General features: G+C 37.0%; 1 protein-coding gene across 1 annotated transcript in view; it reads right to left on the reverse strand.

Annotated features, from left to right (window-relative positions):
• The window catches only part of b4galt2 (UDP-Gal:betaGlcNAc beta 1,4- galactosyltransferase, polypeptide 2), a 145,031-nt gene that overhangs the window by 61,508 nt on the left and 56,840 nt on the right, over positions 1 to 26,683 (reverse strand). The window contains exons 2-3 of the mRNA XM_062428799.1: positions 23,621 to 23,739; positions 22,397 to 22,513 (exon numbers count right to left, since the gene is read on the reverse strand). Of these exons, the coding sequence (XP_062284783.1) occupies positions 22,397 to 22,513; positions 23,621 to 23,739 (236 nt within the window). The remainder of the gene's footprint in view (positions 1 to 22,396; positions 22,514 to 23,620; positions 23,740 to 26,683) is intronic.

Here is a 26,683-nt window from a genome sequence, read left to right on the forward strand (position 1 = left end):
GTGTTGCAGAGGGAAGAGGGAACAACACAAGTAAGTGCCATAAAGCTAAGTAGGTAGGACATGGGTGACAGCAGGCAATGCATAGAGTATTTTATACGGTATGTTTAGACAGCAATATGCCCAGGAGATCCATTCTAAGACCAAATAAACCTTCAACTTGCCTTTACAGTGCTAAAATACCTCTGAAAGTAATGATACATTGAATAAGTAATAATGTTTGGCACCTGCATTCAATGCACCTTTCAGTGAGCATTGGAAAAAAGAAGGGCTGTTTAAAAAAAAAAAAAACATAATTTTCTCTAGAGGATGAAAGAAGCTTTGTGAATATCTGCTAATCTCTTATGACTATCTCAGGTTGAATCTCTCTTCGTGATTAAATCTCTCACATGAAGATAATTCATGACCATAAAATCATTTTGATGACTATATTTCTAAAAAGAAAACGTGAGTATACTTAAGTGAAGCACAGTGAATTTAAAAAGCTGCTGTGTGAGAGGATTTATTCTTTTTCTGTCTTTATTATTCACTGCTTTTCTGTGCAATGATGATTATATATTTTTTAACTCATCCATATTTATATTTGTCCATTTCTAATATGTTTATTTGTGAATATTTTTTTCTTGCCTAATTAAATCTGGTTGTATTATCTCTGTACAATAGAATAAATTTGGTTCACATCTGTTGTCTTTTAAGTGTGATTTATAAATAAATTCCCTTCTTTAACTGAGTTTTTGATATGTTATGTTACGGCTGCTGCTGACCCCTGCCCTATGTGTATAACACTGTTTAGTGCTCCTTTTGTGACTGTCAAACAGTCTGTGTGGTCCCAGGGTTCGGATGCTCCTCCCACCTTCTGCTTAGTAATTTTGGTGATCCTGATTGGAGTGGCACCTGGCCCAGTGCTCCAATCAGGACAATACATCTGGGGACTAAAACTACAAATGCTTGGCCAGCTTGTCAGTCTGAGCGGCTGTGATTCTCTCAACAGCTTCGCCAAGGTTCTTCTCTTTGTGATTAGTCAAGGTTGTTAGATATCCATTATTTGTGAAACCAATAAAAAGGTACTCGTTAACTACCTGGGAACTGGGCCAGGTATAGTTTTTGTTGTTTACTGATAACACACACTGAGAATTTCCTTTGTTAGTCACACCAGGAGCAGGGGTGCTGTTTGGACTGTGTTTGTGTTGAATGAAATGGTGAGGTTTTATTTTTGTTTTGATTTCTTTTAGATAAAGTTAGGATCCTCTTTTGGTTATATTTGCTTATTTCATTTGAACAGAACCCACAAGCCCTTTCTTTGTAGTTTGCCTCTTGTGTTTTTTTATTTAAAAATGATGATGAAGTTCCTTGTAATAAATAACTTAATTGTACCAACTACATCTGGTGTTATGCTGCTTCCTCTTCCCTTAGCAAGCTGGGTTGTAACACCTTGACATGTAGTCTCTCAAAATGCTTGAATCAGTTTTTTCTTCAGTGCATGTTTGTTTTCTTAGGGAATGTTTTTCATTTATTGAAGGCTTGCTTCAGATATGCAATTCCTGTTTTTAGAAAGAAAAACATTTCTAAACCAGGTGTTACAGCTTTAAATATAATCTTCTGAATAATGTCTGGTTCGATCTGTGCCCTGAGTGGCCCCTTGTTTGATGAATTGTAGATTTGGGCAGTCCTTGGTTCTCTGGACTCCAGGAGTATGCACCTGTTGAAGTCCAAGTTACGCTTTTCTCCTCCTTGCAGCCACAGAAGCAAGATGTCTTAGCACGTCCAACAGCAACCATTTACTTTTTTCTAATGCATGCTAAAAGCGAAAGTCAGCCAACAATGTTTGACCTACAGCAACTCAGAGGGACACAGTACCTCTTATACAGAAACACATCGAAAAATACAGGGAAGTCTGTTACAGTAGTATACCTGTACAAAGATCCATGCTTGTGTCCACCACATGTCAGCTTAGGAGTACATCAGCCTTGACATTGTAAAAAAAAACAAAAAAAAAACATGTCCTCTACAGTATAATGTGTGCATAGTATGCATTTTAAGTGAAGACTGCATTACTGAGTTTATCTGAGAAATCCAACCAATAAAGTCATTAGAAAATTTCAAAAACCCACCTTCCTGAATGTCCTAAATCTACCCGTAACAGATTTGGGGAGATTGCATGAAAAGGAATCACATTAATGATGAAATATGATTTCCAGTCCACCAAGCCTGCAAGTTCGGGGACGTTCAGACATTTTGCCTGAGCCACAGCATTTTTACATAATACTGTTTCCGTACAGTACAGAAAATAATAGATAATCTATTTGTGCAGCTTAAATGTAAAACATTTAAGATTGACTGTTATGACTGTTACAGTTATTGCGGTTGTAGGTTGTCCCAGTGGTAATCAACACATAGGACCTATAGTATGCGACCCAGGGTTATGCTGACCAAAGCAATAAACAAAAGGGGTTCACAAGAAAGACACAAAAATCTATTAGCTGTGTTTGTCAGTTATTTAAAAATACTAGTAATACAACACTAGTGCTGAGAAGATGATATGAGGGTTGATGTTTTGTGGGATAATGCGACTCACAGATTCATACTCGTTAAGAAACCATCTGTGAAGTAACCATGAACTCTTGGTTTCTTGGTTAATTTGTTGAATAAAAAGCCCATTTTATGGATTTGTGGTACTGTAAGTTGGGTATGAACGCTCTGTGAGGTTTCTCCCCAGCCTGGTAATCCATCATGTGGGAGGACGGGGGAGAATGGCCATGATTTCCTGAATTACCTCCCCTCCAACACACACACACATTCCCCTGAGCTTTCAGCAACCACCACTCTCTCTCTGGGAGATGCCAAGTGGTGAAGAATCATGGAAAAGATGATGGGAGGAAGGACAAAAAACACAGAAAGAAGAATAAATGTAAAGCATGAGAGGGAGAGAGACAAGGGGATAGAAAGAAGAAGACAAAAGGCAGAAGGAGGAATGGAGCGTGAGGCTACACAGAGATACACTAGACTATTAAACACAGCAGTCAGGGTTGAGCGCCTGCTTCCCTAGCAACAGACAACCCGTCTCAAATTGCTGCAAGTTGTTGAAATAAACAGCACACAATTCACACACACTCACAAACACAACAAGTATATATACAAGTATCCTTTTTCTTTGCTTACATAAATGTCTCTGTACATCTTATAGTATATTTCAGCCTGTAGCATGGCTTTATGAACTAGCAGGGGAATTAAATGTTATCAGTGAGGTCAAAATGCTCGCCCTACTTTAATCCTCATTAGCCCTGCATCACTTCTACTCTTTTTAATATCAATGGGTGAGTCAAATGTCACTGAGCTTTGGCCTTGCAGGTATGTGTGTTTAAGCATAGTATGTGTGTGTTGGGGGGGAGTTAAGAACATTGTTGTAACAAACACTGGAAATATTATACCTGAGAAAATACACCATTTTTGGGGTTTATTCATATATTGACATTGACAGGATGTTTGTCCCTCAACACTGCCGGGTCAATATGGATAGAAGGAAGAATTATTGTGACCAAGTACCCTCCCTTAATACATACAGGAAAGATAGACTGCAATTATTCCAAACATATCCGTGATGAGCAAATAAACTATCTGCACATAGAGTTGAATTGATGTTTTATTTCAAATTCAAAACAGAGTCAGAAATAAAAATAAAAATAAACATCAATAAAGTTCCATAGGCTATAGAAAATATATTTCTATTCCATTCAATACACACTTTATACTACAGGAGGTAACAGCTTGATGAGCTGACAGTCTGAGTTCAGTGAAAGGCTAAGCAGATGACTAGTCTGTGGCCCACTTGGACCTGTTCCCAGCAAAGTTCCTTGTCTTCTTAATTCTCACCCGGTGATAAGATGATTATCTTTGCTAGTTTGTTCTTTCGTTTAAATTTTTGGATTGGACACCATCATACAGGTACTACATACACTAGAGTATCAAATAAATGTCAATGAAGCAGCTTACTGGAGTTGAAACAATGAATCAATATGTTATGTCATTAGTCTGTGATCAAGTTGACTAATTTAACCTAAAAACACTGACATTTATAGAAAATATACACTCAGTGCCCTTTTTAGCTTGTGGGTGGCTAAAACAAATCAGGTTATAAGGTTACAATGAATGTACAGGCGACTGTGTACGGGAAACTGATGCAAGAAGAAACTTAAAAGCAAGAGCAAAGCTCTTCATTCACAGTTATTCACAGCTCCACTGTTATTTAATAAATGACACAATCATACAGTGCAGTTGTTAAAAACTATTATTAATTTGACAATGAAGAGGAACATCATATCACTCCTTTTGTACCTCACCATCATGCAATTTTAGTTTGCCAAAAAATGTGAAGATAAATTACATTAAATGCATTTATCAGATATATTCAAACAACTTACTGCACAGTGACTTAGTGTAGTGTAGTAAAACCATAGAATAAAAAATAACGGTCCTAGCCAACGTGACTTCAGCCATTGGTTTGTGGACTCCTATTTTGAAACCTCAGGTTTCATTTTGACCGTTGCCATCTTGGATTTTTGCCAGAGGTGACCCTATTTGGATGAGGGGGTGGGGCTGAACCCAATACTAGCTGCTAGCTTTGTTAGTTATATTAATAGTAATAACAGCAATTTTCACCAGTGAAAAACAGGCTTAAAACCATAAAACACAACAAAAACTGAACATCCAACTTTGATATTTGAAAACACACTGAGACAGCTACGGGCAAACCAATACTCTGTAAATCTGGGGTTACACCATGGTTACGTTACCTAACCAACATTGTCACTGTGGTAGCGACTTCCATGTGACAGCACTCACCTGTAACTAAAAATGATCACGCCCTTAATTATGTATAATTTTAAGCCTTAATAAAATCTGAACAGGTGAGTTATAAAAAATTCACCCCTTGTACAGGTGTCATGAATGGGGAAGCTACAGTATAGAGACCAAAACCATTTTTTGTACCAGACAGTAAACATCTTCATTTCTGCTGTAAAGTTGGCTATTTAAACATGGGGGCCTTATGAGGAGCTATGAACTACCTTGAACCCACTCTTATTGACAGCTTTCTTTTACAGCCTTGTGAACACTGTTTTGTTCTAATTAACATTGTGAAAGCAGGGTTACTATTCAAACTCTCAGATTATCCATTCACACTCTGGTGGTTCAATAAAGAATGCATTCGCTCTGTATATTTATTCACCAAGTAAAAGTAGAAATAACCAGAAACAACAACTTACACTCTGTTGAACCATCACAATTTTTCTCATTTTTTGCTTTCTTTTCCTAGCACAAATTGAAGGTAGCTTTCACTTCTATACTATTCAAACTCTCTCTAAATAATAACTGGAAAAAACACACAGAGAATGGTGTCTCTCACAGGGCAAAGATCATGTCAGAATTTTTGGCAGCACATAGTACAATTCCTGTCTTTGTTTAATTTTTCAAAAGCTTTCACTGTGCCACAGCGCTGAACAGGCAACCTCGAGAAGAAGAATATCAGGTCAATTTTGCCAGATCAATATGTATTATTTTCAAAGATGTGTTAGCTATTATTGAAAGAGATTTGTTTTCTCTAACAGATTTAATATGGTGCTTTATCCACGCTCATATCCTCTTGGGTTTCCTCATCAAGTTGTCATATGCCTTTTCTCATGTGGACGAGTTTTACTGGGCTGCTCATACAAAGGCAAAGATAAACAAGTTGAAGGGCAGTTCTCTATAATGCCAACTATCAGACTGTCAGACAACAGCCCATCATGCAGATGCTACATTATTGACCACATAAACATCCATCATCAACACTGGAGACAGCACTGTCCTTGATGTCTTTGATACTTTGTCCTTGATACTTAAAACTTTTTTCTTTTTTTTTTTATATCTTGCGGTAGGTCACAGAGATGAAAGTGCATCATAAATAAATGGAAGATATAAAAAACCTTTTAGAGTTGCCTGACAAATTACATTGTTTGGCCATTTTTGGCACTTGTCAGGTAAATTGTCCATGCAGTACAACTAAAACTGAGCTATGCAATTACGTGTCTGCTTTATCTTGTTGCCTGCAAAATCTAATGACTAATAAAGGATGATTCTTGTTTATTACAACTAGGGAATTACATTAGCAGTTCAGTCAGCCAGCTCATATGGAGTAGATGAGTATGTGAGTGTAGAATATCTACAGCATCAATGTTTGGTGTCAAACTCAACACAACGTTGGATTATCAACCAGGCAAAGCAGGCACCTGCCAAGGGGCCTCGAACCCCCGGGATAATCTGTGAGGAAATACTTTGTGATAATTTAACTAAACTAATTCATACTTTTTAGGGACACCTGTGTTTTTAGAGATACTTATTCCTCTGAGCAACTGTTAAGTTTTACTGATGAAGCTGATATTTTCCTTTTGTTTGTGATCTAAGTAGTGTGTCTTGAGTGTGTATGATTGTTTCATAATTGTGACGTGGATGAACCTTCCTATTGTGATCCTGTGTATATGTAACCTGTTCTCAGGTCACTCTTGCAAAACAGATTTTGATCTCAATGACATTTCCTAAATAAATAAAGCTTAACTAAACTAATGAAAAGACTCTGATGACTGTGAAGATCTATTTTCCTCCATTTTACGTGTCCTTGTGGATTGGGCTCTGAGCACTCAACATTGTACCTGAACGCCTCCTGTGTCAACACACAGACGGAGCACTCACTGCTCTGCTAAACGTGCTGCTCACGCTACATTTGCAGTCTACAAACGGGGTAGCAGTAGGCAACATTTAAACCAAAACTGCCTGTAGTATACTTCCATCACAGTTTACAGATAGTCTTGATTCAGCTTCAGTGTTCCTGTAAATGTTTGACTGTGCAATGAGGAATTATAAGCTTGTGTTTCTGGCCTTGTCAGATTTCATTTAGTGTTGACACCTTGCTCCCAGATTTCAACACTTATGGTAAATTCATGAGTGGAAACTGACAGTGTAATGACCAAAACTACAAAAACAAGACTCCAGTTTACTCCAGATAAAGCTGTCATCTTTTAAAAGAAATACTTTGGCAAAATAGGAATCTGATGAAATTATTCAAAACGGTGCAAGACTCATATCAAAAAAGATATGTTCTTCATTTATCTCAGCTTGACAGCTGTTTAAATATGTTTACCTTCTGTCAAATTAAACTACTTTAAACATTCATCAAAGTCTTTTTCATATGCAGATTAGTTCCATTTACTACTTGGTCTGACTGCATAGAGTGCTGCAGTAAAGTAATTAATTTCACAATGTATGGAGTTTATCTCATTATCGCATGACAAAATAAACATTTCATTATAATAATCACTGCATAGAGAAAGGCAGTGGTTTTTGTATGTTATATATTATGGACTACGTTCCTCTGTAGAGGAGGCAGCTTTTGATCAACTAAACCACAGAGCTGGCATCAAATGCAAATAAATTCATGATAAACAGGCCCGTGTGTTATTGGTAAAAATGCATCATGGGACCAATTACACTTCCTGATGATGCTGTCACACAAATGAGATGTGTTTGCAGAGCTTGATGTGCTTGAGAAATGGGATCACACACACACACACACAGACACACACACAAACACAATATATTCTCAAAAACAGCAAATGCATTGACATAGGTTTGTCTGGATGTTGAGAGAGAGGGAGAGAGAGAGAGAGAGAGAGAGAGAGAGAGAGAGAGAGAGAGAGAGAGAGAGAGAGAGAGAGAGAGAGAGAGAGAGAGAGAGAGAGAGAGTAAGTGCTTCCCTTATAACAGAAAGAATTGAAAGTTACAGTACGTCTCACTTATCCCCATCTTGCTTTGGAATCACACGCTGCAGCCATTAGGTGGAAACGACAATAAATGGGAAGCGTTTTGGACCAATTTTCTCACCAATTACGACTAACAGTATTTTTTTCCTCCCTCGTCGACTTTTATGCTTTATAGCTCACCGCAGTATGTTTTACACAATGATCTTGTCCCCTTTGGTAATTTCTAATACTCCTGACATTATTATAACCCATCTTCACTGCCTCATTTTTGCCAGCACAAGGCTCAAGGGATGAAAGGCTGAGTAAAAAAAAGAGAGGGAGATATAGCTAAAATGGGATGCCTTTCTTTATAATTAAATGCATTGGAAGAAGTGCAAGCTGCCGAACATTAAAAACCTGAGGGTTGTTTATAATGTACAAGCATTATCCCTATTGAAAGGTTCTCGCTATTTCCATCTGTTCAGCTGTATCTCTCTACCTGAGATTAGCATGTGTCATATCCACACTGTGTCTAGCCATTATTGCATTCATACTCCACATTAATATTGATTTCCTGTGCTTATACTGAAATTAGATTGAAGCTCATGTTGCCTAGACAATAACAGTATCATTTAAATCCTTGAGACTCAGGAAATGGAGTTGTAATATATGGTGCATAAAAAATAGTCAGTGGCAGGGCAAATTAATGCATGATATAACTATTAAAGGCACCATGAAACAAAAAAACCCTTTAAAATCATTTAAATGTCTATCTGACAATGTCCAGATAGACATCAGAGCCCCCTCATTCATTTCAATGAAGCTACTGCAACAACACAGCAGGGTGCCGATGTAGAGGACTTGGACATAAAACGTTTTACGCTGGTCAACTTTTGTTGGCATCCAGCAACACAATCAATTAGTTAAATATGTGAAAATGCAAAACAAATTTCCTTCGTGCATCATTTCTGCATATTTGACCCCTAACCCACTTGTGTTATTTGCACCAAACAGCCAACATACCAGCTGTACATTAGCTCTAAGCTAGCTGTGGGAGTGTGCTTGCGTGTTTGTCTCTGCTTTTTCCTCTCTTCTCTGTATGTCTATGAAGCATAATCATAAAGCTCCAGGATACATGCCATTTGTTCCCTCTAGTTGAAATGATCAACTTGCATGGATGCGTATTTGTGTACATTTCATTTCATTAACTTTTTATACCGCCACCTTTAAAATTTGCTTCAAGTTCTGTCAGAAAACACAGTCATAGTCATGATAACTTTCAAGAGTTATAAAAGTAAAACTGTATTATAAAACATTATGCAGAGTTTCAACATCTGATACGCTTTCAATCGAATTGATTTGTTACTCGAAGCAACCTTCCTGGATTGTATTTTATTGTCTCACCAGGACCTTAAAACTCCCAGCCACGTACAACCTTGGTTTTTTAAGGCAGTGCTCTTATATTTCAGATTTGAAGGCTTTGCACCCTTATTTATTACACGTACAAATACATACATATTTAGAGTTTAGTTTATAGCACAAATCATCTCGGGTAATGTATTAGTTCTCTCTCTTGCAAAACCATTACTAACATGACTTATAAAATGCCAATTTCATGTGTGAAAGTACCATTAATATATCACAGGGTTGTAACACACTGGGTTCGATCCCAACAGTCTATCCCAGCGCTGACAAATAAAAACATTCACACCTACACACAATTGAGACCCGATTAACCTAACCTGCATGTTTTCAGAAACACAGAAAGGCCCTAGTTCAGGACCACCTTGCTGGGAACAAATAAATAAATTGCCACAGTTTCAAAATGAGATGCACACTGTAAGGTAATCCCACATCTCTTTAACTTGTATACAAAGGTGAAAGTCCATGTATGAAATAGTATTTTTGAAATATGTGTTTATAAACTGCAGGGAGCTGTCATTACCTTTCAGATGAACACAAAAGCAAACGTTACTTTTGCTGAATGTCAGCAATAATCCACCAGCCAGTGAAGCCGCCTACAGGCAAACTAAAATCTATTCAATCACCATTAAAGCAGGGGAGTACGTTCATAATTAATCTCTTCCCATAACCTTTATAAGGGGAAGGAAGGAATGAAAACATTTATTTCTCTGAGAGGCAGCACGGGCCATTTCTGCCAAATCAGTGTGTGAGAGGGAAACATAACAGAGCAACAGCCGAACAGCTTCAATGTGAAGGTAAGCGCTGCGGGGAGAACAACAGAGGAAGGAATGGGTTTGAATCAGAATGACATTTCCAGGCCGTTTTAACGAGAGCTTGTCAAGGTGGTTAGAAGGTTTCATACAGCTGTTCTCAGCTCTCTGAATAGCAAGGTTGTCAGGTCTGGCTGTTTAGCTGACAGCACAAGAGGGAAGTGAGGGGCTTCTGTCCAAATATCACAACGCTCTAGCCCTGAGCAGAGTAAAACAAAATAAAAAAGGAAGGACTAATAGACCTAATATGTTACTAAAGGTGGATATTACCACCCCAGACACAAAGAGTAAACCTAAAACATAGAATCCTTGAGTAAAAATATTATAAAATATATAAATATATAAGGTGTTGTCCAATATAAAGCATGTAAAAACACAAAAACATGCGTTTGGTAAGCCGATGTTTCAAGGCTAGTTTAGTTGTTTAAGTTATTACAAATGTAAGGGTGGTATTGTATGAGGTTTCCTACCTCTAGAACAAAAACTCCAAGTTGCCATTTGTTCTTTAGGTCTCTAAACAAGTGATACTCATCACATCTATTCTGATTTATCAGTAAAACAAAATAAGAAAAGTAATTAAGTGAAATGTTTAGATTGTGGTTTGCAGTCACAGCTTTCACTCAATAATTTAGAGCAAATGTTGAGCTTTTTATCGAGTGACTATTACATGTTACTAAAATATTTACTAATTTATAGATGATGGTCATTATAATGTATGAAGCAGTCAGTTCTAATGTTGGAGTGTGTGGGTTAAAATGTATTTAATTATAAATATTTGGTTTTCATCATTCTCAGTGTAACCTCTCAGGATGAAGCACCAACATGCTGACACTGTGGATGATGAAAACATATAATGATTAACTTGTGCAGTATCGCATGTGGACATAAGAGTTTCACTCATAAATATTGATTGGAGTTACTTCCTTCATGTTTGTTATGTTTTAACATCTTGTTTAGTTTAGTCTTGGATCTACATCGAGTGTGTTCATTTTTGGCTGGATCGGCCAAAGACCAGCTCGATAACCCTGAATGTCTGTCACTGACTGACTGACTCACTGAGTGATGAAGGCTGGAGCTGGAGTTTCCTTATTGGTCGAATTGATGTGAACGGTTTCTATTTGGTCAGAGAGTGGTTACAGCAGTGCCCCTGAGCACATTTACTGACCAAAGTTTTTGCAACTGCATTTATAGCCTTTTTTAAATTATGTTTTACTCAAATGTTGCTTTAGCCATGCCATATGATATGCTTCTTCAGTACACTGACAACAATTACTAGGACCACAGAAAATGTGTGAATGGATGCTTGATTGAAGAAGAAGCTGAGTGAAGAAAAGCACGTTCAATCATGCATCACAAAAATGCGGAAATGTCAATTCAATTTTGCACAATGCCTCAAATTACGTCAGAGCTCTTTATTAACGTAGACATGCAACCAATGTTGTGTATTTTATTGCAGGGAGCACCTATTACAGTACTTGCACTGGCTTTGTCAAATGTGCATGATTTATTTTTTTGTAATTTTATTATTTATATGCTTGATCAGATATTAAATGGACCGAATTAAAGCTATTTCTGGGATGAAATGAATAGCCATCCTGCTATACATACAAAGGTAAGGTATCACTGCAGTTATGTTTTCATCTTGTCTCATTGATTAAACCTAACAATTTCTATGGAGTCAATCTGCATTCAATTCATTTTTAAAGGATTAGGTTAAAAAAAATGAAGTCAAATAACAATTTTAGGGGTCCTGGGCTGAAAAGGTCACAATGTCTTTCTCTTGCTAGGATCCACTGGACGTGCAGTCACGTGCAAAATCAGTAAAATCCTATTAGAAGCTGCAAGTACTTATTTTAACAAATAGTACTTTGAAATATAGATATTTAGGTTGCCGGGAGAGGAGAGGAGAGAAGACTGCGACTGAATCCATAATTCATCACAGCAACGACTAGCACAATCACATCAAGCACTTTGCACCTGGGACTCAATGGGGTCTAAGGGTATGGCAAGAATGAGAACATTATTTTACTGTACAGTTCCTCTACAAAACAGTAACAAAGCTCCAGCAATCACTTGAACATAAAGTTGCAGAGGGAGTGGAGGGTGGAAGAGGCGGAGAATGAAGGGAAGCAGGATGAGGACAAAGAAAAAGAAGGGGGGGGGGTTGTCGCTCATCAGATCAATATCCTATTCCATGGTCAACTGCACAAAGGTCCCACATTTCCTTTGTCTTTTTTTAACATTATCAATGTGTAGCAGAAGATGGAGAGATCATTAACCATCCATGAGAGAGAGTGGTGATTAAAGTGAGAGGGAGTGAGAGCTGGAGACTGAAGGAGAAAGAAAACGAAGCTCTGGCGCAGATTTTTCTTTATTGTAAGAGGTTTATATCTAAATATTTCACCCAGGCTTGCACCCTTTCTGAGCAGATAAGAAAATAATGAATGTTCTAATTAAATATTCTGTCTTTTCATCACCTGAATAAAAAAATGCTAATATGAACTAAAGATAAAAAGCACCATTGATTGAATATTCTATGTATATGCTTGAATTTTCCTATCATACTCTTTCTATATATCAAGCTGAAACTTGAACATATTCACAAAATACAAAGGTCTACTAATTTTATGCACCTCGGCTGTGTGAGGTGATCTAAGAAGTCACTATGACATGGTTACAATAGGGAAAATAATTCAATACTGTTGTGTATCAACTTTCACTCGAAAGGTATTGTGATGATATGATTTTACTGTGCCCATTGTTTCTCAAAGTCAAGGTGTGCAAATGAATAATTTCAAGCAAATATTATTAAAATGATTCATTAAATACTTTTATATATAAACCCCTTCAATGTTTAGTTGTAATAAAAATGTTCTATGTTGACAACCCATCGTCATTTTAAATAATGTATATGTGTATTTCTTTCTCATGCTGATCATATTAAAGAGTGACTCACATCTTCTGAATATGGAAAAAAATGTTTGAATACACCAAAACATCTTGAAATGTAAACACATTTTTATGTGTCAAAGCAGACCATTAGACTAATAATTTAATAGTCGTTCAACAGAGAAATGATCAGCAGCTATTTCGCAAACTGATTCATTGTTCAAATAGTTTTATTTTTCAAATTAAAATACCAAATATTCTTTCATTCCTGCTTTTCTATTGTGAGAAACTGCTGCTTCTTGGTCTAAAACTGAATATTTATAGATTTTGGGGTGAAGGTTAGACAAATGAAAAGTAATTTGGGGATGTCATTTTGGAGTTTAAGAAACTTGGATAGGCACTGGTCAGTACTTTCTGACATGCTATAAACTAAACAATTAATTTTTTTTTAAAAACAAGAAAATACTCTTGTTGGTTCTTGTTTGAATTATAAATAATGAAAATAATACTTTGTTGGTATATTGCAGTTTTGCACCACAATAGCAGGGTATGCTAAGCACTCCAGTGTGACAGCACTGATTTCATTGCAACCATCTCATCTGTCGAGTCAGCTTCTAACGTAAACCAAACACCTGTGGCAGGTTTCCAAAAAAACAAGATGATTGATTGTGGAGAAATGTCTCTATAAAAAGCAGGTGGACAGGATTTGTAGCATTTTGTTGCTTTGGCTTGGTTTGTCATTATTATATGAAAATTGAAAAAAAACAACAACAACACAACATCTTAATAGTCTCTCGCTGTCTCTCTCACACAAACGCACACAGACACAGACACAGACACACACACACACACACACACAACACACACACACACACACACACACACACACACACACACACACACACACACACACACACACACACACACACACACACACACACACACACAGACTGTCTGTCTGGCCATTCCGAGACCAATGAACTCCTTAGTCGGACTTAATGTGACCTTCACCATGAAGCCCAAACAAATACAGATAGAAGCATACAGAGCCTAATCCATCCTGATCCTTTGTCCACTCAGTGATGGACTCTGCTATAACTGAAGTGTAAATGAGAACAAACTGTGTGAAGACTGGCTAGTGGCTAATGGCTAACCATTCCGGGTGTCTGGTCACGAGATCAATGGCCGTGGCAGCGTGAAAGTCTATGAGCTCAAAACACCCAAAACAAAACTTCAGCCTCAACATTACAGGCACCAACAATGGTAGACATCTGTGAGATGAAACAAATAATTGTGAAGCTGAAGCTCTCCATTTCTAGAGAAATGTAAGACTTTAGGGCAGATTTCAACAACTTCTGATCTAACACAGAGTGGAATATAAAAATTAAAAAAATGCAGCAAGTGATGGATTTACAACAAGATGCGTAGACAATGAACATGAGATCATCAGAGCTAGAGACCAGGGTAAGCAAAGATGAAAAACAGCTGCATCATTGAGATGAGTCCTGATGGACTATATGGAAAATAAATCCAGGCAAAATAAAGACTGAATTTACAACATAGTTGAACATTGTGAAGAGAATCACATGACTGCATCATCCAGAAACTGTATAAAGATGCTCTGCTGATGGAAAATGAATCCCAACTTACTCAAGCACATACAATAGGCACATTAAAGGAAGGGGATTGGTTCACAAGACCATTGATTGTGCATCTTGTGAACTATGACAATAAGAGAGAGGTACTAAAGGCAGCCTAGTTAAAAAAAGAGATCCACCTCAAATGGTGCATGCATCTACCTGGACCATGATTTAACGATTAAAGTGAAACAACAGCGGGTCTTGTATAGACCTTTGTGAGAACAACTAAGAAAGCAAGAGGTCATTTTACAAATCATGGCTCCAGCAAAAGTCAAAGTGTTTACTAAGAACAGCTTTGCAACAATCTAAAGTAGTACAGAACTAGTAAGAAAGGACCTGGAGCAGAAAGGCCTCTACAAGTTGGATGGAGAAACAGAAATGGGACGGGAAAACACCACAAGTGCAACAGTGGGAAATGGTCTAATGAGGAGTAAAAAATAAATCTCACATTCAAGACTAACAGACCAACTGCTGAATAGAAAGTGCTGAAATTATCTGCCTGAGGGACCTTTTGTTGTTCTCTTTACAATGATATAGGCCTGATTTACTGACAGATGGATAACTTTATTTTTAGACTAATGGATGGTCTTTCTTTCTCTACCTCTGCCTGTGTGTGCGTATGCGTGTGCGTGTGTGTGGTGGAGTGGGATAGGATAGTATGAGATGGGAGAGGTGGGGGGACATGGGATATGGTGGGAAGAAGTACTGGCATTTCAATACGTCTGCTAAAGATGTACATACTGTGAAAAAATAACTAATATTAGAAGTGTGTTTATGAGTTAAATATAAAGTGAGTTTGCAAAATACATAAATGTTTAAATAGAAGATGGAGAACAGTAAAAATTAAGGTGTGTTTTCTTTCATTATTTGTCTTGTTTTCTTCTTATAGGAAAACAAAAAACTTTGCAAAAATTATGGACTTGTTAATTAATAAACATACTATCATTGAATGTTAATGGACTGAATAATGTAGTAAAGAAGGACAACAGACACATTTGAGAAGACAAGAACATGAAAAACTAAAGATAACCAACAAACAGCCATATACACTATGGCTCATGTAGCTCAGCTTACAGAGGAGTGGCTATGATAATTAAATCTGATGTAGGCTTTGAAAAAGAAAACTTAATTATAGATAAAGAAGTTAGATAGGTCAAGGGATCATCACATTAGGAGGATATTTAAAACTGATTGAACCCAAAGCTAGACTCCTCCACTATCAAGATACACAGAGAAGGAAAAGTGCAAATATCGTGAGGAGAGCATGCACAGAGATTAGCCTTGTAGTCATATGGGGAACGTCTCATCCATATAGGAGGGAATATATATTCAGGAGACATTAAACATTAGTAAATATAAAACTATTTGGAGATTAAAAAACTCGCTTTTACGGGATAAGAAATTGGAAGGACAATTCAAAAAGACACCTATTTAATATGTAATAAATAAAACAGAGTACACAGATCCAATTATATTATGGGAAGAAGCCAAAACATTTATGAGGGTTCTTCTTTCATATGCATCTGCGAAAAGGCCAAGGAAACGTAACAAAAACATCAAATGAAACTAATGGAGGATAGACACAGGAAGATGAGTAGCACTGAAGATGAAATTTAATTAAAGGAAAAGCATCTTGAATTAGAATACATTTGTGATCGATAGTTATGAGGGACCAACATATCTAACAATTTGGACCTATAAACTTAATAGACAAATGAAGAAAGCTTGGAACACAATCTTCCATAATAACTCTTATCTATAAAGACGAGAGGGATGCCACAAAGTCTTCCTCATATAGGCCAATACTGCTGATCAACAGACTATAAAATAATATCAGCAATATTAGACAGTAGATTAAAAGCCACTATTATAGATTTGATTGATACAGATCAGTGTGGCTTTATTCCAGGAGGGCTCTTGGCAGACAACATTAGGCAAACAATACATTTAATTGATTATGCTGAGAAGCAAAATGAAGACTTCCTCCTGATAACATTGGAGAGGCCTTTGATTTAGTGAGTTGGCCTTTTATGTTTGAGATGTTTAAGAGTTTTGGCTTAGACAAGAAATGTAGCTTTTAGTTAAAAGCAATTTACAGTAATCCAATTTCCAGAGTAAAAACGAATGGTACACTGTCAAGAAGATTCAAAATACGAAGAGGACCGAGTCAGGTAGACCCTTTTCACCATTTTTTATTTGCTATATGTATATATATATTGAAGTGCTAGCAGTAGCAGTTACACAAAATGCAGACATAAAAGGAAAAGAAACGCATAAATTAGCACTTTATGCTGATTATATAATAATTTTTTTCTTACTTCACCAAAGCAATCAGTGTATAAATTATTGACAATAATTGAAGAAGAATATAATAAAGTCTCACAAATTAAATGAAAACAAATGTAAATCATTACATTAGGAAAACAAGTTAAACAAGCTTTGAAAGATTGTTATAAACTTCAATGGGACATTTATGCATGACATTTAAGCAAAACAGCATGGCAGTTTTTGGTGTCTAATATTAATATCTTTTTGGGAACAGGTTGAGAAATAGAAAATATGTGGGGTATTAATTTACTAGGAAAGATACAAATTAACTTACATGTATCTCTTTAACATATTGTGTGTTACAGCAATGAAGGAGTAGACAATGATGTTGTGTTAATTTCCTGCATTTATTTATGTGTTGGTTAACTGTATAAATATTATAAAAATGTGCAATGGACTCTGGGGTAAGCAATGATCTGGAAGTTGATGAAGGAAACATTGCAATGAAGTATTAAAAAAAAGATACAAACTAGAACTTTGATTCAGAAGAGTTACTGGAAAGTCAGAATGTGTACGAGGGGTTGGAGAAGGAGAAAGGTGGTGGCAGGTCATGCAGTAGCCCTATCTTGGTGGATTAGTGGAGCAATGCACCCAGCAGTAGCTTATCGTGTTGTGTGCATTGAAACCACATGTCAGCATGTTGCATTTTATCCTGCCTCCCAATTTTCTGCTGGGTCAGAAATGCCACAGAAATAGAGATCGAGACTACTTAAGCATCTCAAAAGCAGCACATTTTGCTTAATGATTTGTCTTTTGCACCTGTACCTTTGTGTATTCCTATGCATATTAGGCTGCGGATGAGCTGTTTAGGTCAGAAGGTGCTGTTGCAGTGTACAGCAAACAGTGCACAGCATTCATAGGAATACTGAAGCTCTACATTTGAGAAGATGTAGTGCCAAAGGAAAGTTCTGTCTGTTGACAAATAAAGTCGTAAAAATATTCTCAATATAGCGTGCATTTCAACTGATATTGTTTTTTTTTGGGTGGCTAAAATATGTTTTGCTGCTGTCCCCGTCCGCAGCAGTAGCTCCCACAAAAAATCATAACAGCAGATGGGGTTTCTTCCTTCATCACTTCTGTCACTCACCTCCCTCCTCCTCTCTCTCTTTCTCACCTTTTCTTTTTATCTGTCCCTCTCTCTGGGCTCTTCTCCAGTTTACATGATGAACTGATGGCCAATAAACAAACATTGGCTCCAGACCTCTGCAGTCAGAGAGGACAGAGCAGCAGGGCAGAACAGCAAGGTTGCCATATCACTTTCCGCATGATCCCTCTGCAACGCCTACTCACTGTACCTCACCAGCAGCACAACTTTTCAGAGCATGATGATAGCTGCTTAGAAATGTCCAGTTAAGGCACAGGAGGGCAGCAGGGTGGTGTAGTGTGCAGAGAAACTACTTTTAAATATTCAATTTAGTTTTAGTTAGTTTCAACTAAGAATGACAAGATGTTTCTGATGTTCTTGGTAGCCAAGACTGTGACTTCTGACCTGCGCCCTCCTGAATAAATCATCATTATCATTCTATTTCCTGGACAGCACAAAAAGGTGTCAGACAAGGCCAAACTTTTCAATATGGACAGTTTGTAATAAGTTTTAAAGGGAACCTATCATGCACATTTCCAGGTCTATATTTACATTTTGGGACTCTACTGGAATATTTTTGCTTTGATTCACAGTTAAAAGAAAAAACATTTTATTTATCCTATAATGCCCCTTTATGCAACCCCTCAATTCAGCATATGTCTGAAACAGGTCAATATAGCTCCTGTCTCTGAGAACTTTCAATAGTATCCACTCACTAAAGAAGGCAATGGTATGGGCTAAAAGCTCCCCATAAATTAAGTATTTTTCAGGTTTCAATACTTTTTAAGGATATAATAAAAGTGAAGAAGATCAGACACAGGTTTATTAATCAAGTCAGAATCGTTTGTTTGCTTTGTAGTAAACATTATAATTCAAAGTGACTTAGTGGTTAAGACCAACATTTATAGTTAATCATTATATTCTGCAGAGCATTTCCCCCTCAGCTCATTCATTATAACTACAAGAGCAGCATTACTGGATTTTTGCAGCTGAGGTTAATATTTTAAAGTAAAAAACAAAATATATATATTTTTTATTATATCAAAAGATAAAAACAAGGACTTCTTAAGATCTCTTAAATGTAATAGCAAATGTAACATTTCTGTACTGTCATTTCTTGTTTTTTATAAGGTGAAACCAACATTACTTAGTAATGTACTAAGTTTTAATATACTTGACGGAACCATTCTAGCATATATATAGAGTACCAGTGAAAAGTTTGGAAACACTTTCTCATTCAAGAGAATGTGAAGGTGTGTCCAAACTTTCTGAAAGAAAACACTGACATTAGTCTGTATATTTACATGTGTTCATGCCTGTATGTGTTTTAGGTGCAGATATATCTTTGACCTTTTTAATCTCCAAAAGGCTCCTCTTGAAACAAAATGTCTGTTTTGAGTCTAAGGACATGACAGCCATTATCTGTTAGCAACGATAAGACTGGAGGGGGAAAATTATCACCACTCATCCCCCCACACACACACCTTGGTCCCCCCTAGTGGTTTTGTGTTAAAAGGTTCCAGACTTCCACTCATTTAACACTTGAGTGAGCGCTATAGAATTGTGCTCTCCGCCGTCCTCTCAGAAACTGGCACCGGCTCTGTAAAGGTTTAATCGGCCATCATGTCAGATACATTGGAACTTCTTGTCATCAAAATCCCACGTCTGTCGCTTTGATTCAGTCCCTCTCAATCTGCCTGCTTGTCTGTCCTGTTAGTGTGTCTACCTGCCTTCACCGTCTGTTAGTTTGTGTCAGCTTATCTGGCAAACTGAGTTATCTACATGTCCTTCCTGATCTCTCTAAATGAAATCTGGGAAAGAGGTTAGAGAATTTTAAAGAAAGTAACAGTGAGTTGTCTTTTCTTTTTTGTTTTGATGTTCAGGCAATAGTTAGGGAGGCAATGAGGTACATATAAGGAGCCCTTTTTTGGATTTTCCTAATTTGGAGCCATATCTTAAATAATGCTATTCTTAAAGTAAAGTATAATCGGCTGTCATACTTGATAAATCTCAGCTCTAAACTACATCGATTTCAAACTACGTAAAAGTTCAGACAAATGTAAAGGGAGCATTTGGTCATGGCACATTTCTAAAATGAAACCTGAGCATACAGATGCAGCTCAAATAGGGAGGTAATTGCAAAATCTATAAAATTATAATGCATTTTACACAGTGATGATATTACTGCTGAATATAAGATGTATAACCTCAAGATGCCCTTCCTAACCAATTAGTATAAAATTAAAGTTTCAATCAAATTAATAAGAAGGAGGAAACTACCAGTTTTTACCCTCAAGCATTTGCTAAAGTCAGTCGTTTTTGAATTGCAGTCTATCTTCGTTTAGTCATTACTACTTTTGCTACTTCACTTTTTGCACCTGAAACCAGGAGGCATACATTAACCCCACTACAAAACAAACCTGCATAGATTGCTACATACTGTAAGTATACTGTATGTCTGATTTCAAGACTCTCAACAAATACAAATACATTTTTAAAAAATACATGAGAGTAATTTCTACTTCAAACAATGCCCTCTTTGAACTTACAAACCATAGAGTGAGATAGTTTTGAAGGTAATTACAGTCAGACAGAGAATCAGTGTCCATTTGAAGTGGAGGTGAAGATACTACTGACGTCCACTGTTAAATCATATATCTGACTTTCGTTTGTAGGAATATGACACAATATTCACACTCTGGGGCAGGTATCTTTCTGAATAAGTAGACTGTCCTTCTGTGGGGGGGTTGACCTGCTCAGCTGTCGTTGAGCAAGGCACGAAAACCCTTTTTGCGTCAGGGCTGATGCTATTTTGCTAGGTAGCTAAATGTACAAAGAGGATTTTTCTTACATTTATTAACTACAGTAACTGCCATGTTTTAGATAATAATCATTGTCATTCAATAAATCTGAAAGGCCAGAAAACAACTTCAGTCTCCACTAACTTTCTTAATAAATTGAAAGGAAATATCAGTCATCAAAGTAGTATTTATATTATAAATATTTTACACATATTGTAAATACACAGGCTATTTATATGTAACTGTATATTCCTTATATATAATGTAGTTGTTAAGTATTTATTTAGTGCTACTTTTATATACGTTGTTCTATGTTCTAGGGAAATTAATTGTTTCATTCTTTTCTAATTTGAAATATTTTAATATTAGTTGTCTATGTGTGTAGCATCGAGGGACTACAATTAAATTTAATTGTGCAATTGTGCATTGTCTAATGACAAATGAGATGATCCTTGAACCTTGTTGTAATGATGTAATTTCAATGAGAAATGAGCCCATTCCTGAAGAGAAAGGGAAGAAAAAGGAAGGCTAGGTTGAGCCGGTTTTAACAGCTGCACGCACCCTTACCCTCACTTACAGCTTCACATTTGAGATAAGAAAGATTCAGAGATGCTCAGAGAGAACATGGGCGTTTTGTGTTTATGTGTGTTTGTGTGTGCGTGAGTGTGTGTGTGTGTGTCTATGCGTGTTAGACGAGAAAGCGAGAGAGTAAGATACTGGAACATCGCCATATCAAGAGCAGAGCACAGCAGGGCAGGCGGAACCAAAGGTCTGTTCCAAAGGGGGAGTGATTAAGGCGTTGTGCAAGGCCCACAGGGGAGAGAAAGGCCAGAAAGAAGAGCTCATTACCCATAATATAGACGAAGAAGAAGAACTCTCACCCAACACAGGGTGCAGACACACGCACACGCACACGCACACACACACACACACATATTTTCACAACAGTGCTTAGTAATTCAAGCTTCTTGAGAACTGAGTGCTTCTTAAGTGCAGCGAAAATAAATATGTTGTTGATTTAAATGATTTTTTACTGCATTAAAAGGAAAGAGACACACAAACCAAGTAAGTGTAGATCAGTTAGGGATGGGTGAGGAGGACGGCCAGCCTTTAAGCACCTGAAAATGGACTTAATTGATTTTTTTCCACCATATTAACGAGTTGAAACACCTGACAATGGCTGCAGTTATTCTTTCACAATGCTTAGAACATAACATAAGCTGACAGATCTAGTTCATGTCTTGTCTTGAGCTTGGAATAATATTTTTATACAGGTTGTTACTTGGTCTGTAATACAATTTATCATAAAACAGGAGTCTCTGCATATAATTATTAATATCTTTGTAACCCATGATCTAATTTGCACTCAAACTCGAACTGGGGTTTAAGAAAGCAGACGCTCTGGTTTGAATTTTCAGAATTTTGACATTTATTTAAGCTGAAGGAATAATTCTAAAATGTTTTGTGTTTGATTTTCTTTGAGTTTTGGACTGGTTGTCAAAAACAAAACAATTTGAATATGTCACCTTGGTATCTACATTTTTCACTATTTCCTGACATTTTATTGACCAAACTAAATGGGCAGATTAAATGATAAGCCCTTTATCTGTTTTACTTTACTGCATGTAAGATTTCAGGCCCTCGGCTGACCTACCTGGTTGATGATGTAGATGCCGTAATCAATCTTCTGACGTCTAAGTATAGGGTGGAGGTAGTGGAGCCAGTACTTCAGGTGATTTTCCCTGTGACGGAACGGGATGATGATGGCAACCTAAAGAACAGGGATGCTTTTTTCAGTTGGTTAGGGTTAGGGTTTGTTTGTACTGTAAAAGGAACATTTACTGTAAAACATAATTTATCCACTTTATCCATTAAGTTTCATAATTTATTCAATGCTTGAAAATGCACATCTGAATCTCTTTCTCTGTGAGAGCTCCAACGAGTATTTGTAGGTGTAATTACGCACAAATGAGCTTTCTTCCATCCTTTGGTAAATTGTTCTTCACTGGAAAATAATTTCCGTAGAAAAAACTCCCTGGTTAATGTCACGGTGTACATGAAGTTGCTTCCCACTCATTATGAAATAAGTAGCTGAAGGAAGGAGCTCTCAGTGGAACTGCAGATTAGAGACAGATTCATGGTGTCCCTGTATCTCTGCCCAAACAGTACAAGGTTGAACTATAATTTACTGTGAAAGGTCATGGTAAGTTGGCACTCAGATGAAGATTGGCGTCAAATTGACCTTGGCTGCTTTATAGTTAGGCACTGTGATAGGTGCGTTTACTTTGGTGTTATCTTGACTGCTGATGGAAACACCCTGACCTCATTGAAGTGTCAGATGGAGGAGAAAACAACACACTAAAATTGACTAATTCTCTTTTTAGCTTGCAAGAATTGCCCCGTTTAATGTAAAAAGGTGTTTGAAGCTGCCTTCTAGACCACTATTGTATACAGATTTATGATTTGCTTTTCTAGATTGAATCGAACACTGTCCCACTGAGACAAAACAGAAGATCATTTCTACCAGTAACAGAGAAAAATGATTCTCATTCGCACAATTCTGTCATAATATGTCTTAATTTTGAACCAAGTATCCCTGAATTTTCAGTAAATACCCTGGAAAGTTGACTTAAAAAGTCACTGATAAAAAAAGACAAAATCTTTTTGTGACTTTTGTGATCTCATAATTTTGCTTTAATAACATAACTGTATGATTTAGAAACTCATAATTTGGCTGTATCATATTTTTTACTCATTTTAATTTTCATCATGCATAACTTCTCATCTATTTTTTCTTATACTGGAAATAGATTTCCATTAACAATGTGTGAGCATATGTGTTATTTTAAACATGTGAAATACAGACAGAGACACAAACCTTCCATCGAGGCCGACAATCGGGGGGTGTGTAGCGGCCTCCCTCCGTCACATTGGGGTTTTCTTTCTGCACTCGTTCCATCGTCATCTGGGAGCTGAACTCGATCAACAAACGTCCCACTGAGGAGAGATGGAAAGAGAGAAGAGTTAGCAAGATGAAGAGGATAACGGCAAAGACAGTGAAAGGAAAAAAAAAGAAACAAGATGATGGAAATAAAGGAAGCTGGAGAAGGGAGCAGGGGATGTAGGGAGTGAGGGACATCAAGAGAGGGTTTTAAGCTTCAAAGCAACACGGTATGTGTATCAAAGCAATCTGTGCAGAAATAATGGTTTCAAGGGATATGCCCTGCATAATGCAACAATTAATAAGATGCACAGACTTTGGAAAACATATATTCCTAAAAAATAAACAAAGACTTTGAAGTCAGTCAGAGTAAACACAACATGAAAGGTAATTACTCATTGCTCTTGTGATGAAGTCACACCATATGTTATATCGCTACAAATCTATCCATCATTCCTTTGAGTGCTAACAGTATGTGTGGATGTGTGTTTGTGATTGCAAGTAGCACTAATTTAAAAGAAGGGTTTGCTTTAAATCTCTGGCCCAGATGATAAATACAGCCACTTGTTCTGGGGCCAGGATCATTAAAACATAAGAGCAAGACTTGCTGTTTGGGCTCCAACCAAAGTCTTGCAACAAGATCCTCATTTTAACAAACCTGACTTTGAGCAGTCACTCATTAGTGCATGTCCTTCACATCAATGTCAGACTAAGAAGTAATTAAAAAAACATTGCATGTTTATTATTGGAAATACACAGGATCATGTCTGTAGAAATGTTGTTTTCATAAAGGATGATACTCGTGGAGGTTACCTCATCATATTTATTGCTAATTGCATTTGTGTGTAATAAATACCACAAATTGAATATTTATTCAAGGATAACACTGCTGATGCACTATATTTTTCTTGTTGTTAACAAACAGGGGTGGCTTTTTTGTGTGTGGTTGTATACAGCTTTTAGAAGTATGCACTTGTTCACCCTACTTAATGTTTTTGTCTCTCTCTTTTTCCCATTGACTTGCATGGGTTTTCATCTGGTTTGTTTTTCAAAGCCTTTGACCGACAGCCATCAAAGTTCATGTGTTACCTCAGGCTATGCCATCAAACACTATATGGTGCTTTACCCTCCATTTGCCTGTATCTACACATAAGATTTGTTGATGATAAGAAAAATATAGAAAATCGCCAGTTATATCCTTACATCTTCAGTAGCAACAACTGGGCTTGTTTTTTTTAAACAAAATAGGTTGTATGAAGTGTTGGGCAATCACGTCTACAGACAAATGTACCTATAGCTGTTCCTTATGGCCACACTCAAATATGAGGTGAAAAGGATCATAACAGAGATAGGTTAGATGAAATACTGCTGCACTGCTGGATGACAGTGCGCTCTTTCGTATAGTCTCTCATTAGAGGGATTCATGGCATTGAACTGACTGATAAAAATGAATGAAAATTGTTTTGTAAAGAATGAAAAAAAGGGCATAAATCCTTCTTAGTTTCTCAAAGTATTTCATGAAGTATTGTGAGATGGACTCTTGGTTTTGGTATTTTCAAGGAGTTTGTTGACAATAAGTAAACTATAGAATAACATCATCATTTTTAGATGAATACAACTACCAGGGCAATGATTCTGCTTTCATTGATCCAAGGCAATATATATCTTGTGTTGAATGATATGTGCATGAATACACAGCTTGAGAGCACTGCACTGCTCAGGAGAGAAAGAGAGAGATGAAGCCCATACAGGTATATGTGTGTATAATCCACTTAGCATTGACGTATGAGCTTTGTGTTGAGAGGTCTCCTCCAATCAACGCTCCAAAGGCGGGGGGAGCATGATCAATGCCAACAAGGTTACATGTTCATAACACACCTCTTTATCATACCACAAGAGCTGAATACAAATCATCCCAACAGCTTTCTCCCCTGACCGCATCTGTCAGTCACCCTCCATCTTCTCCACACACTCATGTCTCTCCTTTTTTTCTCTCTCTTCCTCTGTTGCATTAATAAGAGTAAGTCTAGGCTAAGTCAGTTAGCTCTCAGACAGCAAAAAGAAAGGCACACTAAGAGAAAATACACGATCTAGCACTAAACGGGAGCTATGTTTAGATTGCTAGTTGGGTTGTTGTTTTTTTACACTAAAATAACTGATTGTGCAGTTACCTTTGAGTACCAGGTAAATGGCATAGAGGTGTATCTTGTAAAGCAACATATTAAATATACAGTTTCATCACAGTCTGTCCACCATCTGTTTTAAATTTAGACAAATAACCCACTTCGGAGTCCTTTATTATGCTTTATTTGGGGCAAGTCTTAAATCCAGTACAAGGCTAAAACAGGCATTGTATGTTTTTAGTGCACTTTGTCTCTGCAGCAGACGAGGCTCACCGACTACACTGTGATATTGCAGTGCTGTGTCTGCTTCTTGTAGGTTTACGAACTGAGTTGTCAGTAACCACAAATAACTCTATTTAGTGTTAGAAGTGTTTCTCTTCTGGATTCAAAGCGAGGCGTGTAGAGCAACATTTATGCAATGACTGTATGAAAATTTAACAACATCCAACAAAATATTGGATTGTTGTTTTAAGGTCCTATTAGTTGTGTGTTGGTTGGAACAATATTTGAGAGTTGACTGCCCAACATCAATCATGCACAGTAATGTTTTAGGGTATAGGTCTGAAGATCAATACCACTCTTGTGCCTGTGCATTAAAATTGGAGCTGGAGCCAGGAGACGATTAGGCTAGCTTAGCATAAAGACAGGAAGCAGGGGTGAACATCTAGCCTGGCTCTTCCAATACCTTTAAAGCTCACTAATCAACACAGTGTATCTTGTTTCTTTAACCAGTATGAAACTATAAATGGAGAAGAAAAAAAAACAAGCTGTGGTTTTTGTGGAGTTATGTGGTATGACTACTTCTTGTTAAAAAACAAAAACAACAACAACAACAACAACAACAACAACAAAAACAGCCACACAAAAGGCTTTTTGG

The sequence above is a fragment of the Scomber scombrus genome, chromosome 11, assembly GCF_963691925.1.
Source record: "Scomber scombrus chromosome 11, fScoSco1.1, whole genome shotgun sequence".
NCBI lineage: Eukaryota > Metazoa > Chordata > Actinopteri > Scombriformes > Scombridae > Scomber > Scomber scombrus.